Genomic DNA, 11,092 nt, shown 5'->3' on the forward strand with positions numbered 1-11,092 from the left:
GCGCAGCCGCCTTGGGTTTGCCCTGGTGCGTTGTGGTGCTATGTGCCTGCGTGGCTCAAGGAGCATGTTTGCTCCTGCCGTGCCTGAGTCCCCTGCTGTGCTAGTGGCGGCGGAGGCGCGCATCCAGTGACCCTTCAGTGATCCTACTGAGTGACAGACTCTGTATAATACTGTATCTGATGATTCGTTTTAGGCCAAAACAAAAAATAGGCTTGTTTCTGGTCGGCAACCCCTCAAAAAGGAGACTCGGTCGGCCGGAATGAAACTTTTTTTGGATACTTTTTTTGGTTCCTCAATCGTTGTGGTATTGATGGACAAGAGCACCTACACATGTACATATACATTGTACATTATATCATGGCAAGGATCAATGTCAAAGTTAGTTGACTGACTCACTGTTCTTGTACAGCATGTGGTGTATTCCTGTTTTCGTACACCCTGAGAAATCAAGCAAACAGTTCGAGTCCTCCAGCTCCGTTATTCTGGCTCGTATCGACCCCGAAGGTTTTCGAGCCGACAGCTGAGAAGCTCTGCTACCTTGTAGGTGTTTCGATTGTGGAATTCGGTTGAGATTTGACTGAGTTATGACTCGTTGAATGCACTTGCACACATGGCATTGTCACCGTTTGCATACATTTGGGACCAAAAAAAGTTTCAGAATTTGGGAAAAAGTGGCCCGGTCGGGCGACCGGAAACAAGGTCATTATTTGTTTTGGCCTTATGTAATTGTGTTGATTCTTCACAAAATGTGTTATTTTGCCCGTACAAGAGGCTCAAGGCTTGTAGTTTCCGAGACGGACAGTATGCATGCATGGTAGTTGGTACAAATGTTGTACAATGTTGTTTTAGAATTTTGTTGGGTTTCCGGTACTACTACTACTGTACTATTGTTACTGCTGTACTAGCACAGTACAGTACGACGTCCTCGAAGAAATGTTTCTTGGCGAACAGCAACAGCAACCTTCTTCTTCGTTTTTTATTTTAATTTTTTTACTCGATTTTCTTTCATCGACACCATAGCTAGCCCTTGGCTGGATAATCCTCAAATAGAATGAAGACCATCACCAGGAGCTCCTTCGATCGCGGAACATGCCTATCTTGTATGTAAGTGTACGCTACGGTGTTGTTTATGTCGTTAATTTTTGCTCGGTTCATAGTTCATGGTGAGTGTATTTGACCTTTGGTATACTCGTGGCGGGGTAATTCCGTAAATACTTTGCAGATGTTGGCTTGTTCGCGCGCGCGCGCACGGTCTGGAAAATATCCTTGAAAATTAATTACGAGGTGATTTGTAATAATTTTACATGAAAGTAAAAAAGGCTATCATTCCGTTGCCCTGGCGAGTTTTGAAGTGTACATGGTCTCATTCTGTCACTATGTATGTCCTTTATCCACGAATGGACTTCTTGATTGATGGAACACCACAAACATGAGAGACACAGTGTGGGGTTGCTTTGCATGCATTCTTTCACCAAGAAAAAGTGTGTACAAAATTTTACAAGTCAGTAAAATAGGGTCTAACATAAACAAATATGACCTAAATATGTCAATAAGCTTGCAATGGGAAATCAAGATACATCTGAAGCAAGTTACATGCAGAGAAAGCAGACTGGTTTTGCAGGTTGCCCAACGTATTGGTTTCTGTACGTCGTCAACTGCGGTTCAAAATGATAGGGTATCTTTGACCGCCTGCCGGCATTGTAGAGCATGAGCACGCAGACCTTATCTTGCAGCTCCATTTGTTTCAGCTTGCAGTGCATCCTCATGCGTGAAATAACCACACAAAGCAAAGATACCATCCATGATGCGCGCCAGCCGTCCCATGACAGGGTGCCTTCGTGCATCTGGGCCACAGTGCAATTAACCGGCACATACTGACAATGTCGGGGCTTCCATACTCTATAAGACAAGTGCAGTGACTCCTTCACCTGATTCATATACTTCTGTGTTGGAAGAAGACTGCAGACCACCCTCAATGGGTGCTCCACCGTCAACAGCCAACATACATTCATGCCGCATTTCCTGCATTTGCACTTTGCCATCGTGAATCTCTACCACAGTACCAGCACTTCTGAGGTAGCAAGCTGAGTTTCATACGTAGGTCTACTGAACAGCTAATTATTTACCTGTATGCCATAAGCATCAGCAGCTTCGGACTTAGATTTGAATCACCTTTCATGATAGGTGAACGACACCTTTTGTCAAAATTGCAGTTTCTGACCTTCACCTTTTTGGCTAATCTCTTCTTCAGCTCTGCTACTTTGACGGTGTGACAGACTCAATACTCAGGGCATCGGTGACCAGCCTAGGGTTTCCACCTGCCATAGAACATGCTCGCTGGCTCTTGGACGTCCTTCAAGCATCCATTGAGGGATATTTTACCTCATTGACTACAAATTCACGAATTTCGATCCATGATTGATATCTCTCAAGGCCGTGGAAGAAAACAATTCCGCTAAACGCTGCTGATGCTTACAAACTACAATACAATGGGAACTGACTTGTCTGTCGAACTAATAAAAACCGACTTCATGGGAAGAATGGAATCGCCCTCAACAATGACCGCACTATTGTTTTTAAGATTAACATCATTATTACTTCTGCGAATGGATTCGTTCCACAGGACCCAGGTAAGGAGCATCATCGACATGCGGTACCCTAAACGAATTAGCAATGACACTCTGTATAAGCGCTGCGGAGCTGTCCCCATCAGCGAGATGATCACAAGGCAGCGCTACAGTCTCGCTGGCCATATCTTTCGTTTGGCCCCAACTGCTCCTCCACAGTTGGCAGTGGATATGTATCTTCGCCTGGCCAACGACGAGGGCACTGAACGCTTTAGGGGTCGACCTCGGACGACTTTGGTAACGGTCTTGCAGACGGAACTGTTATCATGGCATGGACTTACCCTCCACCAGCCGCTAGATGTTGACGCAGTCCGCACAATGGCAGCGGATCGACAGGCATGGCGTGGAGCCCGCCCCACCTAACAGGACTGACCAGACATGTTGACTGTTGTATGCATATTCTATTTTATTTTATACTTTGGATGAAGTTTTCCATTAGTCATATTGGTGTTGTTGCTAACGGCTTTTGTTGACGTCACTTCTGTCATTTCATTGTATCGTATTACCAAGAGTCCATAAACAGTGTTTATGCACTCTTGGCTTTTAGCACTACGCAAAAAATTGCAAACCATGCACTCTTGACATCGTAAAAAAGAAGCCCTTAGACTGGAGCTCCCCCCCCCCCCCCAAACTAAAGTGTTACTTCAAAAACACGGCCCCACTAACCCCTGGGAAGTGAAACGGGAGAACATGAAAAGTACAATAGAAAACAATGGGAAGGTGGGTGGTGCTACAGGGTTGCTGTGTTGGTGAGTCTGGAGCCACTCCAAGGTTGTTGTTGTTGTTTATTCTATTTTACTTCACCAAGCGAACAGGCATTTCTGCCTTCTCACCAGGTCCGGAGACCTAGTTCCGACAAAATGATGAAGAGCATTCAGAAGAGTAAATGAAAATGTATCGTAGAGTAATTGGAAATGTATGTATAAAATGAATCATGGCAAGCACAACAACACCACAGCAACTCCACTGACCATTGGTCTCAGAATCAGCATGCCACAAGGGCACCAGAAAAAGGGGACGCATGGGAAAAAAGAAAAAGAAAATAGACGGATGCTTTCGCATCAGACGGTGCACATGTAGACGGAGAAAGAAGAAGAAAGAAGATGAAAGAAGAAAGAAGAAACCATAAGAGAAGCAAGATAGTATATACAAGAGAGATAATAGGGACGTTTAGCAATGCGAAAATTCGAACTTTTGGTGGTGGCGATATTTCGCGAAAATCTATTTCGAAAAAGAAAACTTGTGAGGTTTAGCAATGCGAAACGACTTTTTCTCGAAGCTATTTGAATCTTATAGTACCGTACCGTATATGCAGCTCAGTCTCAAGCAGGGGGCTGTAAAATTACTACTCCCTGTAGGGAAATGCGTACCGAGAAAAGAGAAAGTTACTTTCGCAAATCACTGCAACTTCGCGTCCAAGTTTTCGAAGTTTCGACCTTTGTTTCTGTACTCATTCCCAGACTCGAATTTTCTTTCGAACTTTCGCGTTGCTAAACGTCCTTAATGATGATAAGAGAGGGAAAGAAAATGTGTCTCTACGGGTAGTCCTGAAATGAAGATTATTATGACGTACGTACGTTCCTCCTTCTATCAGAGTACCTATCTGGATCCTCAGTGAGCCACATGTCAACAGAAATTAATATATAAGTTGGCTGCACATTACGCTTCAGCACTCGGTACTTAACTGTTGTCAGTCCCTCGGAAACAAACTTTCTGTACAAGGATAGTAATTCGAAGCGGTTGGTGGATTTCGCTTTGGACTTGATATTTCCCTTCTTCATGGCCACATAGCGACCAAGTGTCCGGTTGCGGCGCACAAAATCCGTCCCAATAGCTACAAGTCTCAGCTTTAGATCATTGTCCTCACCACCCCAGCCATAGAAACGGTTGTTGAAGCCATTGGCCTGGCGATATACGTCCGACTGCAGCAGGTTCACACCACCGTCTGCAGCTTCGGGCAAGTCCCAGTCGTACACATCAATGGCGGAGCTCAGCTGCCACGCCTTCCGCACCGGCGGTTCCTTGCAGTCATACGTGTTGTTCAGTTCCTGTGGGATAAGGTCAATGTCATGTATGCTCATGCAGTCAAACTTGTCCTCCCGATCTCGTCCAGAGTTTGCTTCGATGAAGCCAATGTTCAACAACGCTCCACGGTTAAAATTGGCCTTTCCAAGCTGTTCAATTACTAACACTTTGAACTGAATATTCTGCCTGGACAGAAACTTGTGAATTAGGGGAGCAAACTGCTGCAGCTGTTCAAGGCGATTTCGAAACGGCGCCACAATGGCCTCACGGGTCTGCTTCTTTGCTGAGCTGGGTTGCTGCGTATTGTGTCCAGCGGTGGGTGTTTCTATGCTCAGTTTCTTACTGGTATTGGGCTTAGGAGTGGTTGTTGACGCCCTCACAGCTGCACTGCTTAGTTTATCACTATTGTTGCTGCTAGCTCGTTCGAAATGAGCCATATAGATATACGCTTTTACTTCCTCTCCGACCGAAAGTTTCTTGGTCGGGAGAAGACATGCTGTGAATACTATCCCAAAGCCCAGTAACGCAAATACCAGCGATTCCAGAAACAATAGGTGTGGCTTCGAATCGGCAAATCCAGCCTTCATACTGTGCGCTCGGCTACATGTGGCGAAAGAGGTGCTGCTATCACTGCTAGTACTACAGCCGCCATACGCGACAGACTACAGAATTAAGTTGAAGGATCCATATGGCGTTCTCGATCAAGTGCAATCGGAAAACCAAGATTCAGTATCAACTTGATCTAGATAAACACATGGTCATTAGTTCGTTGAGAAGGAAGTCTTCACCGATGATCATTGTACACTGCCCAGCTAGCTTTCAGGTCAGCTGAAGTGGCCCCGCGCGCGCGGCACTGACCAGACTGGAGACTGGCCTGGCAAGGAGTGCACCTGTACGGTACGCGATTTACGACTGCCGGATTATGAATTCAAACGACCCTTTCTCTCTTGCTAGGTCTGCGATCCGGTGCGTTCGAGGATCACGCTCCGTTCGCCGCCGTCAGATCAACCTTGTGCCTGTCGACCTCGTCCAGGCTGAGGCTCGCCTTGCTACGCATTACTATTATAGCAATAAAAACTGCTTTATGGCAGTTTTCTAAAAAAAGTTATTGTGTTCTAGTCCATGGACCCCGTCTAAAAAGTAAGAAATTAACGAAATGTGATAGCTGAAAATTAAAATTTCACACAAAACCTCACAATAATCACAACACTTGAAATGCTGCTTTCAACACTAAACTTGTACTGCACCAACAATTGGCAACATGCATGCATAGGAAAGAGGATCACGAGGGGAAAAGGTCTTCTGCATGTAGCTTTTCATTCTGTGTGTGATTATTGTGAGGTTTTGTGTGAAATTTTAATTTTCAGCTATCACATTTCGTTAATTTCTTACTTTTTAGACGGGGTCCATGGACTAGAACACAATAACTTTTTTTAGAAAACTGCCATAAAGCAGTTTTTATTGCTATAATTTCTTTTGTTTTTTCTCATTCTGTCACCAAACAATGGAATGCCCTATATCAATATGTAAATGATGGCCTTCACATCATATCAATACCATATTACACGTATACGCATTGATGTGCAAGCCTTTTCTTGCAGAAAATGGCACTAGCATAATGCATGTTCTTCCGCGGGGAAACATGTGAGCAGTGGTGGTGATACTTTTTTTTTAAACGGAAGTCATTCTGTGCATGTTGCTGTTGCAGAATTTCATGACTCTGTCATATAATTGTCTTCCCTTTCAGATTTCTCCCCCTGAATCAGATTTATTTGAGAAATGTAGCCATGCGCCAGGTGCGTGTCGCAGATGTTTTTGTTGATTCTGTGTTTATAATTGTTTATAGTCATGGGTTATCGTGATAAGGTCATCCAGCATCATATTGAAACTGAAATCGTAATCCTGTTGATGTCGATACAACTTTTGGAAGTAGTTCAATGACTTCAAACTGTTAGTCCACGATTGTCTAAAACAACACAGCAAAGGAGGAACAATAAACATGTATTAAAATGTAAACGAATACATTGCTGAGTCCAAAACCTCGTTCCAACGACTACACTGATCCTGAGGAGAAAAGGGGCAAGGCTATGGTTGGAGGTACTGAGAGATAAACAAGGCACTCCACAATAATAAAATCTTACACATCTTTTGGTGAGTATGAATGATATCCAGTCGATTCTCTTTAGGACGAACACCAAGGGACCGATGGTATTTATTCTGTGAGCTTAACCTGTTTTATAACCAGAGAATACAATTATATCTCCAATAGACTTACGAATAGATTTCTTCTACAGCGAAAGATTCTAAGCCACACCGACTCATTGACTCGTCTCGTATGAAACAATTGAGTCACTAGAGAGATTCTGCAAAACGAAAATGCGTACAAACTCTCGCTCTACATCATGAAGTGCGAAACTTCGCACCTTTGGACGCGAAACTTGCAGGGAACGCGAAATGAACTGTCGTAGGAAATTTCGTGAGATCGGGTCATGGCGTACGTGCACTTGGCCCGCGCAAACTACGAAAATGTGCAGAACGCAAAGTTCGTGCAAAATTCGCACACACTTTCGCAAGGACTGTCGCGAAACTTCGTTCGAATTTTCGTTTTGCAGAACCTCTCTACTGAACCTTTCTTTAGCAACATGACGGCAACTGAAACAGCAACAGAGAAAGTACGATACATGTACTTCACATTCTTACAGGTACTACAAACAGATTGCAGATCGTAATTCTTGCTTTGGCGGCACGAAACTTTATTTGGGGCAGTGCAATCTCGGCGGTACTCACAAATCAAACAGCCCAGACTTGAGTAAACAAATCCAATCATACAAGTACGAGATTTTCACGAGACGAGACTGCACCCATTGGCTTTTTTCGTATGAAACAAACAAGTTACTGAACCTCTCCACAATAGAGATTTCCCCTGATATGCTATTATTTATTTTGCAAACTCGGCCCAGTCAATTGGTACTTGAACCTTTCCCTCCAGATTGGGAACTGCCAACGATAGTATGCCACTGACCAGTGCCTTACTTGTAAAGTACCAATGTACAATGAATATGAGTATTTCGACAACACATCTAACATAAGCCTTACCGCCAAGAAGTTGAACTCGCGTTCTTCGCACACTGTAGACAAGGGCAAAAAGATAAAAATGGATCTAAATCCGAATAAAATCAGCACACGCTTCTGTAAATGAAAGGTGAACTTAAGCGAATGAATCGAAGGAAACCGGTCAACTTAGAGATCACCTGTCATCGAGTATTCCGTAAAAGGAGGCCTCGCAGCTCGGCAGCAGAAAAGCAAAATTTAGAAAAGAGATCCTGTCAACTTTTCCATTATTTATTGCATTCCGCCCCAAAATCAGCACACTTTTCCGGAATGAAAGAGTCAACACAAGCAAATGAATCAAAGGCAACTGGTCAACTCACCTGTCATTGAGTAATATTCCGCGAAAGGAGGTCTCAGCAGCGCCGAAACGAAATAAGCCAGGCCATGAGACGAAATATCCGAAACAGCTCATGCAAGAAGCAGTTCCAAAGAAGGAAGTTCCTCGAGCATGCACATCCGAACACGGATCCGCGGACTGCATGCACTGAACACAATGTCTGCCGTGCACGTGCACAGCACACGGCTACCATGCGTTGGTAGATCTAATACCGAGCACCTTACGTAGAGACTTACGTAGCCTATGTGAAATACCGAGCACCTTACGTAGAAAGTTACGTAGCATAGCGGTGTCGTTTTTTCTGCCATGTGAACACAATAATAGAAAAGCTGACAGGATCGCTTTTCTAAATTAGACTGTCTTCACAGCCATTTTAGCTCCCTCCTTATTGGACTGTTTTCACAGCCATTGTAGCTTCCTCCGTATAAGACTGTTTTCACAGCCATTTCAGCTCATTTTCTCTCGGTACTAAGCTCTTGACCTTGCGAACTAACTTTTGTCATGTGATTTTCTACATAAAATCTACGCAATCAAAAAATTCAAACGACCCACGTGCCCTTTGCTAGGTTACGACCAATCAGCAGCCTCGGAGAGCGGGCTTTGATATTCCATCCATCAAAGCCCGCTGCCATTGGCAACCTGCACGAGAAAACCATCAGAGCCCGCTGCCATTGGTAACTGTACGACAAAACCATCAAAGCCTTCATCATGCCCAATCTCAATCTTTTCAAGGTGATCTGGCTATAATTTATAAAGCGGGATTCACAGAAGCTTTTTTGCGATGCGACACGCGATGCGACAGCCGCGAGTAGAAGGTAACAGGAGGGTTTGAGGCCAAAGTTGACCCGGAAGTGACCTTGTCATGTTTTGACAGGCTGTGGTTTGACCTTGTCAATTTGTGGTTTGACCTTGATTACTTTACCGTGACATCCGTCAAATAGTGTTACAAGATCACGTGTAACACCCGTGTACTGCGATGTAGTTGTGTTACCATAACTTTTGTAGAAAGTGTGACTTTAACTTTGAAAAGTGTGACGGTAACTTTGAAAAGTGTTTGTTGTGCTGTTACAATAATTTTTTGAAACTGTATCAATGAAATGTCTTTTATTTTTATTACAAACTCTGTTTTATCATTATTTGTTAAACTGTGTGCGTGCAACAAACTCTGTTTTCCCTCTGGAGTGTCACGGCGAGCACCACCACCAAACCTGATACTCCACGAGCAAAGCAATGCATCACCGTTGTAAACATGCTCGACTCTGCATGAAGCAGCAGCAGGTTAGTGTAACAAACTCTGCTTTCCCTCTGGAGTATCACGGTGAGCACCACCACCACCACCACCACCACCACCAAACCTGATACTCCACGAGCAAAGCAATGCATCACCGTTGTAAGCCTGCTCGACTCTGCATGAAGCAACAGGTTAGCCGGCAATGACAAATTGAAGAGAGGTACCACTGCGAAGAAGACGATCACTTGCGCGCTACTCGAAGAGAGGTACATGTACTCAGGATGTAGCCCTGTGAAGAAGACGATCACCTGCGATACATCTGAAATGAATGAATGATGCGATGCATCAGCTAGCCGTCTAGCGTCGTGTTTGAGTAAAGGTGAAGTGATGTGCGCTCAAGTGCATGGATCTACGCTAACTATTCACGGTCTGCGAGTACTTGTCATGCACAAACTTGTCGGACAGGTAGAACAATGCTGAAGACAAGGTGTCAAGTCTGTCCGTGTAGTTACTTTTAAAAGTGCTTGACTGTGTTGTGCATGTACATGTAAGGGCTTAGAGGTTTTCGGTGGAAGCATGCAGAATTGAAAGAGCGTTTGCACTAGTTTGAGAACAAATGTGCACGGTGGTAAATGTCTCAAGCTGTTTGTGGACAATTGCCTCACCTCGTGATGGAGAAAATGCAAGCACATGCATACTGAGACCACGAGCGCTCACCTCGTGATGAAGAAAATGCCTCCGCCTGCACCGCCTCCGAACGAGGAAAAGTGTTGGCACAACCATCAGGTTGTGAGTGAAGGACAGTACGTGTGTACGACTTGTGGACTGGTGCTGGGTAACGTCTTAATGGCCGAAGTGAACTTCTTCGATCGTTGTGTACTCCCGAGATCGTACGCCGCTCGTGAACGTCTGAGTGCTGTGGACAAGCATCTGATTAGATTCATGGAGCGCACGGGAGTGCAGGTGCAGCTTCACGGTGTTCAAGAGCGGCTGCAGTTCATGAAGAAGGACAGCGGCTATAAAAGTCTGAACTATGCCATCGCTCTGAGCTGCATCTGTCATGAGGATAAAGCAGCCTGTTATGCACTGAGATCTTATCTATCGAAAAGCAACGTGTCATGGGCACGGTCCAGTCGACTCGTCAGCTGCATGCCTAGACAGTTTTCTGATATTTGGCTCCGGCATCTCTTGATCAATGCCAAGCCCTTGACACGCCGTCAGTCATCCAGATTGAATGAAAACCTTGACAAGTTCAGTAGGGAGCAGAACGACGCAATGAGACTCCTGATCGAGTCTTACGGCTGTGGCAGTGATAGGCATGTTGACTCGCTACCGGACGATCTACGATGTGCTCTTTATAGATTTTCATGCGCCTGGTGCTGTTCCATCCACGTCTCCTTGATCACATCGAGATATTATAAGATCACGATGATCGTTTGTCCGGTACTCATTTGTTCTTTTACAGTTTAGTGAACAACCTTTACTTTCTGTCCGCCTCACCATGAACGCTATGGATATCGGTATTTGGATGCTGCTGAGCAAGCACGATGAGAGTAGTTGCGTGCTCCGATCGCTGCTACATTGTGTGGCTCTGAAAGGCCTGTGTCCCGTCGAAGACCTCCAGACGGTGGCGAAAGATGAGCGTCTGGAGGTGATCTGGAGACTGGCTCGTAACCTTGCCAGGGATCGCAGGGTCGACTTGATTGCCGCGACGCAAGTGCTGCTTTCTGAGCAAGTGTTGGCGGATGGAGGCGCACTGCT

General features: G+C 44.9%; 1 protein-coding gene across 1 annotated transcript; it reads right to left on the bottom strand.

Annotated features, from left to right (window-relative positions):
* Positions 1 to 4,134: 4,134 nt before the first annotated feature.
* Positions 4,135 to 5,442, bottom strand: LOC135817957 (beta-1,4-galactosyltransferase 4-like). Its single transcript, XM_065331261.1, has one exon. It carries the CDS (start codon positions 5,237 to 5,239, stop codon positions 4,190 to 4,192), a length of 1,050 nt encoding a protein of 349 aa, XP_065187333.1. The 5' UTR covers positions 5,240 to 5,442; the 3' UTR covers positions 4,135 to 4,189.
* Between the last annotated feature and the right edge of the window lie 5,650 nt (positions 5,443 to 11,092).

Source organism: Sycon ciliatum, chromosome 5 (genome assembly GCF_964019385.1).
Source record: "Sycon ciliatum chromosome 5, ocSycCili1.1, whole genome shotgun sequence".
Lineage (NCBI taxonomy): Eukaryota > Metazoa > Porifera > Calcarea > Leucosolenida > Sycettidae > Sycon > Sycon ciliatum.

Coding starts and splice junctions, on each gene's coding strand:
- LOC135817957 (XM_065331261.1), bottom strand. CDS start 5,239: ATGAAGGCTGGATTTGCCGATTCGAAGCCACACCTATTGTTTCTGGAA.